Here is an 18,408-nt window from a genome sequence, read left to right on the forward strand (position 1 = left end):
CCTCTCTTTCTTAAAATATCTTATTGTAGTGTATTCACTGTTCTTTTTGTGATATGAAAGGATAGAATGTCTAGATGATGAGATAAAGTGAAGTGAACGACTCAGGCATTGTGACATAGTGTTAGGCTATTGGTGACCTTCTGACCACACGACAGAAGAAGGATCAACTGCTTTGGATAGTGGTTGACCACAGGGATTGAAACTGTAAAAGGTGGGGGTAGTGGAAGGGGAGGTGGGCGGGGGGATGGGGTGACTGGGTGACGGGCACTGAAGGGGGCACTTGATGGGATGAGCACTGGGTGTTATACTATATGTTGGCAAATCGAACTTCAATAAAAAAATATACAAAAAAGAAAAGAAACTGTAAAAGGTGAAACCTCTGATAAGGGGGACTATCTTATAAGTAATTGCAGTTGTTCCTGGAATAAAAGTATGAAATATAATAAGATTAACATAAAAGTATTAGAGGATTGTTATTTACTTTTTTTTTTTTTTTTGAGAGGTGGAGACTGTTAGAAGTTCGTAAGAAAATTTAATGCTTTGCAAAGTTATTTAATTTACTTAATGTTAGGTTGTGGTGACAAAGCAGGAAAATTATAAGAGAGGTCACCAAGGGAAGTGAGAATATATACCAGTTAAACAAAAGTGTTTTCCTGTCACGTCCATTCCTCCAGTAGGCCAGGGAACCTGGATTTTCGAGACCATTTTTATGCATTAATGAAGTAGGTTCTTTTTTTTAACTCCAAGAAATCTGATTTGTACTTTTATTTATGACATATTCTAGAACGTGCTGTTCAATATGATAGTCACTAGCCACATATGTCTATTGAGCACCTGAAATGTGGTTAGTTCATAAGTGTAAATATATACTGGATTTCGAAGACTTATTATGAAAAAATCATGTAGAATAGCTGATTATTTTTAACATTTGTTAATGTTTAGGTGACAATATTTTTAGATATAGTGTGTTAAAATATAGTACGAACACTAATTTCACCGGGCTTCACTTTTTTATCGTGACTACTAGAAATTTTAATTACTTTCTGACTTGTATCATTCTTCTGTTGGATGGTGCTGATTTAGAAGCTGCATAAGAGAAAAGATCCCTTTTTCCAGGCTTGAATTGACCTACTTTATGGCACATTGTCTGGATCTAAAATTTACAAAGTGTTAAACCATTAAACCAACAGCTTTTCCACCCTATACTCTCTTATACCCCAAATCAATGCAAGGATACTGATGGTGTACCCAGAGTCATTGATGTCACGTTGAAAGATTTTCTTTCTTTTTTTTTTTTTTGAAGATTTTATTTATTGATTGATGAAAGACACACACAGAGAGAGAGAGAGAGAGACATAGGCAGAGGGAGAAGCAGGCTTCCTGTGGGGAGCCCAATGCAGGGCTCGATCCCAGAACCCTGGGATCACATGAGCCTAAGGCAGATGCTCAACCACTGAACCACCCAGGTGCCCCAGGATGAAAAATTTCTAATGATGGATATCTTACTACTCTGCATTATTACTTTTTTCATTCATGGACAATTCTAACTATCAGAAACCCTTTACAGTGGTAAGAGACTTGGTTCTCTGTACTTTCAACTTCTAAGACATTTTCCTTCAGCATCATTAAAATAGATCTCATGCTTCTTGCCATATGAGTCTTACCATTTAACTTAACTTAAAAATTGCCAGGTTACTGTGTAAGGAACTGTGCAGCTATCATGCTGTCTTATCTACCCCAGCTCAAGTCTGTTCCTCCCCAGAGCAAACAGAACAATTCCTCTTCCTCTTCCTTGTTTGACACATTTTTCGTTTGTCAATAGAAGCTTTTTTTTTTTTTAATTTATTTTCGAGAGACACACAGAAAGAGGCAGAGACATAGGCAGAGGGAGAAGCAGACTCCCTGCAGGGACCCGGAAGCAGGACTCGATCCTAGGACCCCGGGATCACAACTTGAGCCAAACCCAGGTGCCCCAATAGAAACTTTTTCAGAATATTCGTTCTCCAAAACTCTGCAAATCCAACTATATGGATAAAAGCAAGAGTCACTATAAGATGAAAATATTCACTAATAAACTGACCTCTAAAAAAGTTGGTCTGTGAGATACCTGGGTGGCTCAGGGGTTGAGCATCTTCCTTTGGCTTAGAGTGTGATCCGGGAGTTCCAGGATGGAGTCCCACATACACCTCCCTTCATAGAGCCTGCTCCTCCCTCTACCTGTGTCTCTGCCTCTCTCTCTCTCTCTCTGTGTCTCTCATGAATAAATAAATAAAATCTTTAAAAAAAAAAGTTGGTCTGCACTCAAGCATCCTTTTTAGTTTAACACTGGTATTTCCGAAACACAGTAGGTTCTTCCAAAAAGAGTCATTTAAATGCCAAAGAACTGAGAAGCACCAGGGGAAATTTGATGAAACCTTTCAAAGAATGATTTCTATGATAACGGATCAAAATGTATATGATGTGAATTATCGTGTGCTATCAAACAATTTTTTGCCAGGGAATTTTTTTTACAAACAAAAAATACCACCACACTCATATGATAGGTATGGCCTATCACATGGCCCAAAGGTTAGATGAATGAACATATCAGGGAATATCTAGGATATAAATTTTGTAACCTGGAAAATAGGATACTGCATACTCTTGAAATTCTGATACATTTTCTTTCTCAATTCTGTATTCTACAATTTCAAAAAGAAAAATCCCAAATCATTACCTTTTCACCCTTCCCTCTTGTGTCCTCTTGATCTTTTTAAGTGCATTATGATACCTTATGAGGCCTTTGTAGTGATTTGAATGGTGGCCCCTAAAAGATATGTCTACGTTTTCACTCCTGCAACCTTTGAGTGTGATCATATTTGGATAAAAGGCTTTTCAGATAGAATTATGGGTCTCAAGTGAGATTATCTGGGTGGGCCTAAAGTCAATGACAAGTGTTCTTATAAGAAACAGAAGAGAAGACATAAGAGGAGAAAGCCATGGGAAGACTGAAGCAGACTGGAATTAGGCAGACACAAGCCCCAAAACACCTGGAGCCACCAGAAGCTGGAAGAGGCAAGGAAGGATTTGCCCCCAGAGATTTCCAAGGGAGCATGGCCTTGTGGATACGATCCAGAACTGTGAGCAAATACATTTGTGTTGCTTTAAGCCTCCAAGTGTGTCTCAACCTGTTATGACAGCCTTGGGAAATCACTACAGCCTTGCTTGTGATAAAAAGCCTTAATTTAGGGGCACCTGGGTGGCTCAGTGATTGAGTGGCTCTGCCTTTGGCTCAGGTCGTGATCCTGCGGTCCTGAGATCGAGTCCCACATCAGGCTCTCCACAGGGAGGCTGCTTCTCCCTCTGCCTGTGTCTCTACCTCTCTCTCTCTGTGTCTCTCATGAATAAATACATAAAATCTTCAGAAAACAGTGCCTTAATTTAGAAATTGCTGAGGAAAGCAGAAGGAACTAGTCAACTCTCATTCTTTACTTCTGGCTCAGGTATCCATTATACTTCTCCTTGGTATCCAGGTTGGACTGAATCATATTTTGGTAATTTAATTTAATTTTTGGTAATTTAAGCAAGTTCTTTTGTCTCCTTGGGTCTGTTTGCCTACCCCTAAAATAAAAACTGTAAATCAAAACAGCCAGAACACCCCAAACTCACATCTTGAGGAATTCTGTTTTAAAGGATATGAACAGGTATACCCCACAATTTCCTCCTCTAAAGCCAGACAGTGTGGGTGGCTAATGCTCTATGTTCAAATAAATTTAGAAAGCTCTGGCCAGGGATCCCTGGGTGGCGCAGCGGTTTAGCGCCTGCCTTTGGCCCAGGGCACGATCCTGGAGACCCGGGATCGAATCTCACGTCGGGCTCCCGGTGCATGGAGCCTGCTTCTCCCTCTGCCTGTGTCTCTGCCTCTCTCTCTCTCTCTCTGTGATGACTATCATAAATAAATTTAAAAGAAAGAAAGAAAGAAAGAAAGCTCTGGCCAGATGTGTGCTCTGTGACCTCACCACCTGGCTCTGCTGATTTGGACCAGGGGGTCTTTGCTGGTTCCTAGAAATGAGGGATAAGTAAACTCAGGGCTATGAGATAGTGACCGTCCCTGCTGTGTACAGAAAAGTAAAGAAGGCTATATAGCAAACTGATGAAAATGCAAGTAGATGTACCAAGAGAAGCAAAAATGGGAGACCAAGTGGCCTCAGAGATAGAGAAAGATGGAGCAATGATCTCCCGATGAATTTTGGGTTCATTGATTTCCAGGGGGTACTTGTATGACATTATACTCTCCTCTTTTTGCCTAAGCTAGTTTGAGTAGGGCTTTGTTACTTGCTTCCAAAAAGCATTGACTGAGAGAGGAAGATTAGACTTTTGTAACATATTGGGGCACCTGACTGGCTCAGTCAGAAGTGCACGTGACTCTTGATCTCTGGGTCATGAGTTCAAGCCTCATGTTGGGTTTAGGGATTACTAAAAAAAATATAATAAATTTCTTCACATATATATATATATACATACACATATTTATATACAGAGACAAAAGTACTGTGAAACAAATCTAAGCTAAAGATCTAAGGATGGGGTCAAGGGAAATAACAGAAGAGAAGAAAATGAATTTTACAATTTCACAATTAACTTCATCACTTACATCTTAGCAGTAGTTTAATTAATAAGAAGTAAGTATAACATTTAGGGCATAATCCTTATTCTTAAGGATTTTACTATAACCCTGTTAATTCTGAACTAACATTTTCCCCAAATAGATTTTTGATGGCAGCTGTATATAGTTTATAAAGGGTTTTAATAAGTGGGATGAAATTACAACTTCCATGGTAACTATTACATAACTAGGAGTGGAAAAATATTTAAAGGAGTGTCTCTCCCATTTTAATGGGCTTACTAAATTTTAAAGAGCAATTATGAGGTTGTCTTGTTCGTGTAGATGCATTTAAATGTTTTGTGTTCATGTATTTAATGTCATCCCCTTAATGGAGTCTATCAACTTTATCTCCAGGTGATTTTTACCCATTGAGAGAGTTTCCATCTGTGGTTTTGATCTAGAAACCACTATTTTTCAGAGAATCAAAAAAGGACACGTTTACACATCAAAGGATATTCAGGCTTTTTAGACTTCAAATAACAACCATATGCTGTGTTTTTCACGGTGTGTCATGTTGTGCTTTAACGAGTGTGATCTCTTTCGTATTTGGAATTTCTTAAGGCATATCATTGCAAGCAGTAATGGGCTTAAATAAATTCAGTTGTCTTTCATGTTAGACCTCTTGGGGGATTCCTCAGTACTATATCACAAAATAGAACCTAGATGTTCCTAATTCCCCACTAGGCAGTCCGTTAAATCTTGCTGTGTTCAGGTGTCTGGCCCTCCACAGTGAGAAGAAAGGGCTGGCAAGGTGGTCCAACAGATGCCAGGGCATCACCATAGGAATTATGGTGAAAAAGATTTGAGTCAAGATCAGAACTTCAAAGAAGCCTCAGAGCCCTTCAGAACAGTACTCATCAAATGGTTATTTTAGGGGCTGATTTTTAACTTGGCAAAGGTTTCTAGTGACTTTTTCCCCCTTGTTTATCTATCATTTCCAATTATACACTGTTGTTAATGGGCCTATGGATAGGAGTAAATGCACCCAAAGCATCCTTTAACTTATGAGATTCCAGAAAAAGAGAATCCTTTTGACTGATTTAAATTAAAATTTAAAATATTTTAAAACATTCATGTTTTCCTGATTTTGACAATAATACATCTTCATTATGGAACATGGGGGGCAGGGTGGAGAATACAAGGCAATAATAAACATTTAAAATCTTATCAGCCCAAGCTACTATTTCCATTTCAGCAAAATTTCTTCCAGGCTTTTTTGCCTATGGATATATATTTAATCTTCTTGAGATTTTTTAAAATTCAAAACCATGGCTAAGCCTTCTCCACCTTATTGCAAACTCTTTGGAGTTTTTTGTTTTGTTTTTAAGATTTTATTTATATGAGAAAGAGATGACAGTGGGAGGCAGGGAGAAGAGGCAGGCTCCCCGCTGAGCAGAGAGGAGGACATGGAGCTCCATCCCAGGACCCTGGGATCATGACCCAAGCTGAAGGCGGCCACTCAACTGAATAAGCCATCCAGGCGCCCTTATCGCAAACTATTTGTAAACAATTCTTTCCAAGGCTGGTACACTTACATATGTTGAAAATACACTCGCTCAGCAGAAAGATTTAGATGGTTCTTGTTGTTGTTGTTGTTTTTAAGATTTATTTATTTTTAAAAAAAATTTTTTTAAATTTTTATTTATTTATGATAGTCACAGAGAGAGAAAGAGAGAGAGGCAGAGACATAGGCAGAGGGAGAAGCAGGCTCCATGCACCGGGAGCCCGATGTGGGATTCGATCCCGGGTCTCCAGGATCGCGCCCTGGGCCAAAGGCAGGAGCCAAACCGCTGCGCCACCCAGGAATCCCGATTTATTTATTTATTCATGATAGAGAGAGAGAGAGGCAGAGACACAGGCAGAGGGAGAAGCAGGCTCCATGCAGGGAGCCCGTTGCGGGACTCAATCCCGGGTCTCCAGGATCGTGCCCTGGGCCAAAGGCAGGCACCAAACCGCTGAGCCAGGGATCCCTCTTCTTGGTGTTTTGAAGTTCAATGCAGCTATGAGTTTGGAAATCTGTTGATGGAGAAGATAGTTCTTTCTCCACTTTTTCTTTCCTGCAATCTAAGTGAAGACTAAATCCACTTTGTTAGCTGAGCAATGTAGACTGTACCTTGTTGTAGAGCTTCTTGCCAGGGATGCCGGCGTTCACCTTCTACATGTCCTCATGGTACGAAGTCACTGCCAGGCACAAATCACAGTTCCCAATGGTCTAAGCTACCATATTCACGATGGAGTGTTAGATCCTGTTGGTAAGTATCTGATCCTAAACATGACTGTTCTATCAGTCCAGTTTCTTGGTTACAAACGACACTCTAGCTAATTAGTTACAAATTTAAATATGGTTAATAATATTGTTGTAACATTGCTTAGTGACAGATGGTGACTATATTTATTGTGTGAGCACTGAGTAATGTATAGAATTGTTGAATTAGTATCTTGTATACCTGCAACTAATATAATGTATGTTAATTATACCTCACCAAAAAAATAAGTAAAATTTAAAAGTCATGTCACATAAAAAAAAGAGAGAGAGAAAAAATTTGGGAATATTCATTCCAGAAAAAGATATCAGTTGTTTGGAGATTTGACATCTGTCCTGATGAAAAGAGCTTAGAACAGATATACACTCAGTATACAGTCCATGGGACAGAAATTACAGGTGATGACATTGGTGCAGGAAAAGTGGGGAAGGAAAGAGTAAGATATTTGGTCTCTAACTACCAGAGCTACCTGAAAATGGAATGATTTCAGGAGACAGTGAATTCTTGATCCCCAGTGGATGGCCACTTAGCAAGAAGGTTTTAAAGGGGGAAGTGCATTTGCCCTGGGAAAACACCAGGCTATCTTCAACCCTAATGGTCTATGATTCCATGAATATACTGAGTATCTAGACATGCAGGGAAAACTCTTTCTTCTCCAAAAGTTATGAGTCAAAACACATAGGAAATCATTAAAAGTTTCTTGGTGATATGTAATTAAGTGCCAAAATCAATGTCGTTAACATAATATCCAAAGGAATTCATTCAGAGAAATTGATGGTAGGAGCAGAATGATGTGGTCCAATGTGTTGGGTAGACAGGAAAAGAAAGAACATTCTTTTTTTTTTTTTTTTTTAAGAATTACTTATTTTTTCATGAGAGACACACAGAGAAAGGCAGAGACATAGGCAGAGGGAGAAGAGCCTGCTTCTCCCAGGATCACGTCCCAAGCCGAAGGCAAATGCTCAACCACCCAGGCATCCCAAGAAAGAACATTCTTGATCAAATGTTATACTACAAGATATAGAGTAAAATTATTGTAAGCCCCAAAACCTTTTATTTAAAATTTTAAAAGACAACCATCGGTCAGAACAGCAATATTCTAGCAAGAAAACTAGAAGGGCAAAATCTGATTACAAGTACTTTGAAAACTGTTATATCCTGAAGATCATATTTTAATAGGAGAAGGAGAGGGGTTAGGAGTATTTACAGATCAGTTACCTTAGAGTTATATAGAATAAATATGGGATAAATGTGTTAAGATTTATCCTTATTTGTTTGGTAGCGGGGAATAGATTTTCTAGTTTAACATTTTTTTTGTTTCATTTCGTTTTACTTCTGAGAAGACAAAAAAACTTTCCCTCAGAGTGTTGTTGAGTGGGTGGATGTGTGTTTATAATTATCCCCCAAGGACTGTAACCTTTTCTGAGGACTATGAGTGTTCACTGTAGAAAACTGTGTCCCTTATTGGCACGTTTGTTGTAGAGAATTTTGCTTGTATTTCTGAGGTTATATACTATGTCAGGTAAAATTTTCTCACTCACCCTGATATAATTAACATGTTGCTTATCACCACTGATTTTGTTATAGTTGATCAAAGCAGTATATAAACAATGTGAATTCTGTTGCTAAGATAGGGAGAAAAATCCCTTTTGGACCTTTCTTCTTTACAAGGTTTAAAGTTTTTTTTTTTTTTAATAATAAATTTATTTTTTATTGGTGTTCAATTTGCAAGGTTTAAAGATTTACAAAATATTTTTCAATAGAAGATTCATTTTCAAAACCAATGCAAAAATCAAGATTCTTTGAAAGATCAAAGGATTTGAGTTGGAAGTGATCATGTTTCATTCACCCTATGGTCAGTGGGACTAGAACAGCACATAGACGTTGGGGGAAGTATATGATGGGAACCAATGTTGTCAGTGTGTTAACATAGTAGAGGCAAGACTGTGGGTTTTGTTCATAGTACAGGAGTCCTTTGAATCCTGGTGAGGTAGGCTGATTGCATTGACAATCAGCCAATTAAATGGCTTCCCTGGACTCATGACCAATGCAATGTGACTTTGCAGCTCTTTCCATCCCTTGAATCTTGGCCAGTCTTGTGACTTGCTTTGGCCAGTAAAGGCAGAAGGGATGTTGCACTAGTTCTGAGCCCAGGTCTTAAGAAGCTTTTGTTTCTCCTTCTCGCCCTCCTTTTTCTCTCTCTCTCCCCCTCCCTCCTTCCTTCTCTCTCTTAACCTTGCTTACATCACACATATAAGCCCAAATCAGCCTGCTGAAGGCAAACAGACCACATGGAGTAGAGCCTTGTTGTCCCAAACACCACTAGGCTAGATTGACATACAGCCAGCCCCAAACATGTTGAGAGAGCTGGCCAAGATCGGAAGAACTATCTCCCTGATGCCTGGCTTGTATGTAGTCTTCTGAGCAATAACAAATGGTTACTGTTTTAAAGCCACTGAGTTTTTTAATGGTTTTATTTATAGCAATTGCTAAATGATGCACCTGGCTCAACTAGTTACTAGCTGTGTAATCTTCAGGAAGTTGCTTAACTTCTCTGAATCTCATTTTATTCATCTATGTGTCAATGTCTATTACACATTATCTCTTAATCCTCACCGTGGCCTTGTGATGTGGGTACTGTTCCTCCCATTTCACAAACTGGTTCTTGTAAAGGTTAAATAATTAGCCCAAGTTCACACAATAAGTTGACAGCCATACAGTTTTCTCATAAAGGACCTCCAAGAAATCAAGTTTATAAGCAAACTTATAAAGAATTCTAAAATGTGATCTGAAAGATGGAGGGGTTCATTTATATATAAGAATATTTCCCTTAGAATGTGAACTGGAAAACTCTGGAAAACTGTGTGGAGGTTCCTCAAAGAGTTAAAAATAGATCTGCCCTACGACCCAGCAATTGCACTGCTGAGGATTTACCCCAAAGATACAGGTGCAATGAAACGCTGGGACACCTGCACCCCAATGTTTATAGCAGCAATGGCCACAATAGCCAAACTGTGGAAGGAGCCTCGGTGTCCATCGAAAGATGAATGGATAAAGAGGATGTGGTCTATGTATACAATGGAATATTACTCAGCCATTAGAAATGACAAATACCCACCATTTGCTTCGACGTGGATGGAACTGGAGGGTATTATGCTGAGTGAAGTAAGTCAATCGGAGAAGGACAAACATTATATGGTCTCATTCATTTGGGGAATATAAAAAATAGTGAAAAGGAATAAAGGGGAAAGGAGAAAAAAATGAGTGGGAAATATCAGAAAGGGAGACAGAACATGAGAGACTCCTAACTCTGGGAGACGAATTAGGGGTGATGGAAGGGGAGGTGGGCGGGGGGTGGGGGTGACTGGGTGCCAGGCACTGAGGGAGGCACTTGATGAGATGAGCACTGGGTGTTATTCTATATGTTGGCAAATTAAACACCAATAAAAATAAATTTATAAAAAAACATATTTCCCTTAAGCTGAGTAACAGAAATGTTCAGTTCAGAAAAGATAACCCACAGTCTGAATGCAGCGAGGATGGGAGTTTGCTACTCTGTTCTCAGGGCCTGGCAGAGTCCACAGCACATTAGTAGATATCAACAAGTATTTTTGGAAAAAATTAGCCCATGAAGGAATCCTGATGGTGCCTGGAAAGTATCATTTATTCTAAGACCTGAATAAAAAATGTAAGGGTTCAATGCTTGAAGCCTCTGACAGATAGAAATGAAAGTACATTCATTTTTCCCCACATGATCTCCTCAAACCAATGTACAAAAAAACTGTCCCCCACATGATTCAGGAAGCTGCACAGAATGCAGGGGCAGGGAGGGAGGGGGGGTTAAGTATTATTACCAAAAACCACCCCTCAGCTTCCAAATCACTTGAGTATCTTGTAGAAATTCCCCAACACATAAATCCATTTTCCTACCCCAACAGTTCCACCTAGAATTGCTATAGACAGAGAGGTCTCACCACTACATGTGTGTATCCTTTTGTATAGAGACCAGAGGGAGAAAACTGATCCATGAATTTGGATTCCATAAATTAAACCACAATGGATCTGCAGAAGGTCTGGATCAGCATCCAGAAGACTCAAGATTCCTGAAGAGTGTGTAGGGGTTGGTATAAAGAGGTCTTGAAAAAAGTTTTCTTCAGAGTATCTGTAGGCAACTAGAGTTTGGGTTTTAGTCCATGACAGAGAAGAAGTAAAAGAGGCTGTATAGGGCAGCCCGGGTGGCTCAGCGGTTTAGTGCCACCTTTGGCCCAGGGTATGGTCCTGGACACCCGGGATCGAGTCCCACGTCAGGCTCCTGGCATGGAGCCTGCTTCTCCCTCTGCCTGTGTGTGTCTCTGCCTCTCTCTCTCTTTCTGTATGTCTCTCATGAATAAATAAATACAATCTTTAAAAAAAAAAGATGCAGCATATAAAGGGCAGGCTCAATAGGTTCAAAACCAAATCTGAAATTTCTTGAGTAGACTCTTTAGTTGCCCTTCATTTGTGCTGCCAGAATGCTCCCTCCTCTACTTGCAGAACCACCACTTGCTTCTCAGTCTTCCTGACTGGACTAAGTTTCCTAAAAGCAGGGACCACAGCTTCTTTCCTGTTCCTTGCCCAGCCTCAAGAGGAAGGATTGCCAGAAGGCAGGTGCTGTCCACGAATTTCTTGGACATTTGCTCATATTTCACGGATTTGGGTGAAATTCAAGGGTAAACTTCTTAACTTTTTACTGTGTTGGCCTCATAGGGATATCAGGAAAAACTAGTGGAAGCACCTGTTCTGAAAACTAGGAATGGTTTATACCAGCTAGCTTGATTTGGGGGCAGCTTGGTTCTGACGCTGTCTCCCAGAGGGACAGGTGTGCCCAAACACTTGATGAAATCCCATTACTAAAATAGAACTATCTCAGTGGGCTGAGGGTAAGTAGTTACCAGCTTCCCAGACCATTATGCTGTGCTAGGCAATTATCAGCTATCTCTCCACTTGTCTCCTACTTCTGGGATTGGCGATATTCATTCATTCAACATTTATTGAGCACTTTCTGTATACAATTATGTACACTCTGTTAGGGACACAAAGATTGAAGATGGTGGCACAGAGAAGGTAGATGGCTGCAGTAAAGTGAGAGAAAACCACCAGAAGTGGGCAAGTAAATTCAGGTGACAGTTTAGCAACGTGTTATGGGGGAGAGGGGAAGGATTTGTCCAGACTTATCCTGACTCTTGTGAGAATTGGCCAGATTGAGAAAGGAGGATCAGAAGTTCTCAGAAAGGGGAAGACTGTGGCCAAGATTGAGAGTTGTTCAAGTCGGAGCAGCTCCAAGCATGGCTGACAGAAGAGCTTTATTTACTTGACTCCACCCAAGATGTCCATTAGTTCCACCCAAATCACACCAAATAAACATATAATCTAAGATAAAACTATGCAGAAGACATTTCAAATCAATGAAATCTCCAATTGGAATTGGAACTGCCAATTCCAATCTGATCCTTGGCCCTAAATAGAGGTCCTGGAGAAGCCACTCTGGGAATGATTCTTGCATATTGGGAATTTGGAATGGAAGGAGAGGGAGTAGAAAGTCTTTGTTGCACCCAGTTAGACTTGATTTCTCCAATATTTCTTCTTTCCTGGCTAGAGCTGTTGGCATAGATAGAGTTAAAACTCTTAGAGACAAGTTTTATGCCAAACAAGGAAGCAAATACCCATTCTGGGCCCTCCCTGGCCATGTTTACCATGAGAATTTGAGTTTGCTGATGTCTGGGACCATATACACCCTGTTCATCTCTGCTTCTCCAGTACCCACTAGAGTGCCTGCACATAATAGATACACAATCTTTTTTTTTTTAATGAATGAATTCTTGGGGGAATGAGCAACTATAGATTTTGGTGAGTAAATACTATTTTATTTATGATCATAGAAAGAACGAGTATTTTGCTTAATGTTATCCATTGAGAATAAATTTGTTTGAAAAGTAGTTCAATTACGTCAAGAGTAATTGCCCGTTATTATAGACTTATTCCAATTCCTAGAGAAATGAGCATAATTTTCAAAGCATAATTATATCTGACATTAAGTGACTTCTCTGTGGACTCTTTCTTGAAAACAGAAAATTCGAAGTCCCATGATGCAGCAACAGTGACTCACCTTTCCATCTGAGGGCCGTTCCTCCCAGTTCAAGTATGATGTTTGCTTAAAAGATGAAACCATCCCCATTCTAAGTAAATATGACATTTGGACAACTCTTCAAGGATGAACATTTTATTGGAATATAGGCATTTGGCAGAGTAAATATGTGGTTACAAAGTGCTTTAAGTTTATTTGCTTTATATAGTGACCAGAAAAACCCATCCACAGTGTAGATTTTTTCTTGAAGTTGCAGACTTCAGAAGGTAAGTCCCCAAACCCGCTTATTTATTAGTAGAATATGAAGACATATGTACCCAACTTTTTTTTACCTAGTGAACCTGTATTGTTTTTAATACAGGTTTTTATTTTTATTGTTTTTAATTTAAATTGCTATGCAGCATGTAGAGTTTAGCACTTTTTAAAAGAATGAAAATCACTCATCTGGGAGAACTGTGAACCCCTTGGAAACCAGGGACTCCAATCTGGAGGGTTACAAAACCAGACTTGAGAATCTTTGCAATAAAATGTAGAAGATAAGGCCTAGAGACCTGTGGTTTTTCACAGGTCCTCTTTCTAAAAGCTCTTTCTAAAAGCTTTTGGACAGATGGGAATCTTATCCTTGTGGTTTCCAAAATGCCTTTTTTTTTTTTTTTTTTTTTAAAGAGAGAGTTTTTTTCTGCATAATTCAAGGCACCGCTGTCTCCACTCTAAGCGGCAAAGGGAAAAAGATGACAAGCTGATTTTTTTTTTCAAGGAAAATATTCTCCTTGTAAAAGGTCAATAGTAACAGAACTCATTTAAAGTCATGGGATTTTCCCCAAAAACCATGTCCTAAGGTTTTATGCATTTCTAATAGATTTGCCCAGAGGAGAGATCCCCAGAGCACCACGCTGGAAGCTTTTCAGGCTGCTCATTTAAATTACAATAACCTTGCTCTAACCTGGAAACCACTGAAGCAACACATACAAGTCTATTAAAAACAAGACAAGCTCATAGTAATCTGAAGTTACTCCATTCAACATATTAAAATGAATAAGGGATATTTTTAATGAACTTTAGTTTCCTGTTCCATCACCAAAGGGAACAATCATCCTGCTTAGTCTACTGAACTTGTCTTTTGTGAAATAAGTACAGAAACATTCTTTGTGTTCTCAAGTCTACCCTACCACTTAGTTCTCAGTACCCTCTAGCCTAGAAGATGGGCACTGATTTTCATCCATCCAAAGCAGATGTACTTTCTTTTAGGGTTGGAAAAATCTCTTGGTTTTCCAAGGGGTCCAAGAAGCCGTGAGGTGAGCAAAGGAAGGAAGCTAGGAAGCTCCAGCAAGGGCTGGGCCTGGGCTGGGACCTCCTTACTCACTGACAATTCTCCTGGAGAGAAGGGCCGTGCTTGGTGGGGCTGGGCATTACGCCCTTGGCTCCTGGCCTTACTGGGCAGCGCATCCGACCATCTGGCTGTCTGCCTCGTGGACTCTGGACTTGACCGGAGGAAAGACTCCCCAAGGGCAGAAAGCCCAGTTAAAAAACGTCTCCCTGCCTGACAGGGAGACCCAAATCAGCCCAGCACAGAGTGTGGTGGATGTTCAGGGCTCACATTTCTTGAGCAGCTCAACGCTTGCCAGTTCTTAGGCGAGGCACTAGGGATATGACAGGGACTGGAGAAGGCAGGGAGCCATTATGCAAGGCTGTGTACCTCTAGCAGGAAGCACACACCATTAATAAATCCCAATTTCTGTCCTCGAAGAGAGGGGTCCCAGGAGAGACGGCCAGTAAACATAATTTCAGTACTCTGCGCTAAATGCAAGGATATGAGTGAGCATTGCGTACTGCGGGGACCTGAGAGGAGTAGCCTCCACCCTCTCTCTCTCTATAAGGAGACTCTGCATAGATGTGAAGATCTAAACACTCTAGGAGAAGTGAAAACAATTCAATATGAGACTATGATGATACTGATTATTCTTCATTCTTTATCTCCTGGAAATTCTTCATGGGGAGGTGGACAGAGAAATATTTTAATTCCTGGTAAAAGAGTTAAACCATGGGACAAAGTCTCTAAACAACTGACATAAACTTGCTGCTGCTGATCACAGTAAGCTTTTAGGACAGTATGTTGGGATCTAACATTAATATTTGTGGAAGGAAATGTCAAGAGGTAGTATCTGAGACTGGAGCTTTTAGGAAATGAAGGATAATAGAACCTATGTTTTTAATCTCCTGCAAGTAAGTCCTTTAACATAAACATTTATTGGTCAGGATCCATTGAGAAGTATCTGTGTCTCTTTCCATTGAAGTGTAAGTTCCAGGAGGGAGGAACAGAGTCGTTTTCACTACAGTATCTCTAGCACCTGGGACATAATAGGGACTCAGTTAACTTGCTGAATGACCAGACAAATGATTTCCACTTTGGGTGATGTCTTTGGAACTTGATGCTGTACATCTTGGCTTTTCTCTTTCTTGTCCTTCCTTCATTCCTTCCTTGCTTCCTTCCTTTCCCATTTATTCACTTTCTTCCTCTTCTGGGAATGAACCAGGACTGCTTCGATGGATAGAAAGTTATGATGGTTTGAAAATTGACATATGTTTTTCTTTTAATTCCCATAGGTCTTTTAATTTGTGCCAAAGCACCTTATCTCCTCCTCCTCTTCTTCTTCTTCTTCTTCTTCTTCTTCTTCTTCTTCTTCTTCTTCTTTCTTCTTCTTTCGTTGTTGTTGCTGTTGTCACTATGCCTAGCACAGCACACGGCATACAGTAGCTACTCAAATAATGCTTGCTTAATTGGTAGTCTTTTATGCTTAAGAATTAGCTAAGGGCCCCCTGCACAGTCTAAGGCTAATTTGGAATGCTTTCAGGCTTAAACATGCCAAGGAAATTTTCTTGCCTCCTCTGAATTTCCCCAAAAGGTGATTAATTAATAAGAATCAACACAATTAATTAACAAGAAATTGATAGTAGAATCAGTAACAAGCTCAGACAGTCCCACAGACCACAACTTTCCTCTGATTGTGTTCAGCGTCCCCCTGGGTGCTCTCAGGCGTAATCTCTCAGGGTCTATGGGGCTGCCCACAGCAGGGTGATCGGTGTTCACCACCCACCCTTTCCGGTGGCCTGACTGTGGATGAATGCTGAGTCTTTCAGAGACAGTGAAGTTGCTTGAGTGGATGGTGAAGCTTGATTTAAAATAAACATTTGCATTCTTACCAAAAATTAAAAAGCCTTGAAGGACATTAGAGGAAGATGTGCAGTGTATTGGAAACTGGGCTTCTACTGTTTTCTTCATCTTTGCTGGAACACCACTGCCTCCCTTAGACATCCACAGCTGCCTCTCACCCTAAACACTTCCCACTAAAATGCTAAAGCGGTAATTCAGGGTAGAACACTTCAATCCCACAGAGGTCTGCCTCACTATGCATGCTCTGTGTGCATTTCCTCTGGTTTCATGACACACGTTAAGGAAGTACTTATTTATTTATTTCTTTTTTGGTAATAACTTGTGTGCAATCCCCAAGCATACCCATAACTATTAACCTTTGGCTGAGTTTGAACAAAGAAATACTTAGGCCAAATTGTCCCTTTCACTCTTCGGAGGGCTGCTCTGGGGTACTTTCCCCCAAATCTGGTGAACCTAGCAGATCGATGTTTGGAGCATTCTCTACCACCCACTGGCACTCATGAACACCGGCAGCCTTAATCTCCTCTGTCTTCACACTGGTAGTAGCCTGGGTCATGCTGCTGGTCCCTCCCAGGGTTTCTTCCACAGAAACTGGGCTCTCACTGGGGCAGGTATGGTGAGCACCGGAAGTGCAATCTTCCTGTGGCCTGGCCTCATCCTCCACAATGGACGCAGCCCCTCTTTCATCCTGGGCATCCAGGCTGGAAGATCTCCCCTGGATCTCCCCCTCAGTGGGCTCCCCAGCTTCTGCTTGCTGCTCTGTGGGGTCTGGGCTGCTGGCACCAGGGTTGAGCCCTTCACGGGCCAGCTCAGCCCCCAGAAATCCCCCCAACTCCTCCCTGCTGGCCTCTGCCTCCAGAGGGGGAGGATGGGCCTCCCTCCCACTGATCTCACTCTCTTCACAGCTGTCCTGACTGGAGGCAGCTGCTTGATTGGCCTCTGTGTAGGTTGGGGTTGTTTCCTCTAATTTTTCCATTTCTTGGGGAGCAAGGGTCTCTTCATTTGTATCTTCTTCAATCTCGAGGGTGGAAGATTCCACTGGTACTTCAATGGTCACCGTCAACAAATTTCTGAGCTCCTTTAAGGAGCTCGAGGCAGAACTGGATTCTGGCTTTTCGTGGGTAGGTTCTCCGTCCTTAGGAGCCCCTCCAAACTCCAGCTCTGACGAGTGTGTGCCCAGGGCTCCTGCTGTGTCCTCTGCAGTCACGAGATCTACAAGAGGGCCATCCATGCCTGAAATAATCATCTGTCCGGTCCCAACTGGGGGAGGGGTGGGGACAGGGAAAGAAAGGCTTTCTTCTTTGGCCAACGGACTAGAGACCCCAGGCTGCTTCTTTTCCCCTGATTCCTGGAATACTTCGTTACTTAGCGTTTCACTATCTGAAACTCCTGGCAGAAGGGCCGAGGCTCTCCTGGCAGGGCTGGCCTGATTTGACCCTGCAGAGGTTTTGATATCAGTTAAGCTGGACACACTTTCGCTGGGCAAGGCCATATTGTCTTCAAATAAGTTGTGTTTCTTCAGGATAGCAGCTTCCTTTATCACTGAGAGAGACCAGAAAGCAAAACATGACATTAACACTCTGCCCTGGCCACCCTGGATTTTCTGACTTTATCCAGAAGTCAAACTCCCTTCTCCCAGCTTTTCGGCCATCCAAATTTCTCAATTTCAAATTCCAGCTTATATCCACCCTCTTCCAGACCATCAGGTCCCTGATGACCAAAGCCCACAGACCCATTCTGAACTCTGGACCTCTGTAGTGTTCATTCATTCATCCCTTTGCTCATTCATTTATTCAAACTGAACAGCAACTGAGGGACAGACTCTGAGAATCCAAAGATGAATCAAATATGGTTTTTGCTTTCAAGGAGCTCGCAACCTATACTAGTATCATCTGTCATTCATAGAGGCCCCACTGCAGAGGCAGGTCTGGCGTTTCTCAGCTTCTTGCAGGACAGTCCTGAATGTGTAATGGGTACTCAGTATTGAACACACAGAGAGAGCTCTATTGACCTGTCATGTCTGAAATGAAGACCTATATGCATCCATCTCAGTCTTAGAGGCCTTGAGGGGACTAAAACCAACAATAATGATTATAGCAGCTGACATTTTTGATGATAGGCCCCTACTAAAGCTCTGCAGGTTGTACAGTGCCCAACAGTGTCATATCCAAGAGCATGTATCATTCATATCAGAGATGGCACA

The 18,408-nt window shown here is 41.1% G+C and overlaps 1 protein-coding gene and 1 long non-coding RNA gene across 4 annotated transcripts in view; one reads left to right on the forward strand and one right to left on the reverse strand.

Moving 5' to 3' along the window:
- The first annotated feature begins 132 nt into the window (after positions 1-132).
- On the forward strand, positions 133-13,157 carry LOC111096643. Its single transcript, XR_005362009.1, has 2 exons — positions 133-211; positions 13,017-13,157. It is a non-coding gene; the product is annotated as an uncharacterized LOC111096643 (long non-coding RNA).
- Positions 13,153-18,408, reverse strand: part of NIBAN1 (niban apoptosis regulator 1) — a 213,365-nt gene continuing 208,109 nt past the window's right edge. For all 3 annotated transcript variants that reach the window (XM_038542292.1, XM_038542294.1, XM_038542293.1), the window contains one exon: positions 13,153-17,747. In XM_038542292.1, the coding sequence (XP_038398220.1) occupies positions 16,609-17,747 (1,139 nt within the window). In that variant the 3' untranslated portion in view covers positions 13,153-16,608. The remainder of the gene's footprint in view (positions 17,748-18,408) is intronic.

The sequence above is a fragment of the Canis lupus genome, chromosome 7 (assembly GCF_011100685.1).
Source record: "Canis lupus familiaris isolate Mischka breed German Shepherd chromosome 7, alternate assembly UU_Cfam_GSD_1.0, whole genome shotgun sequence".
In the NCBI taxonomy this organism is placed as follows: Eukaryota; Metazoa; Chordata; class Mammalia; order Carnivora; family Canidae; genus Canis; species Canis lupus.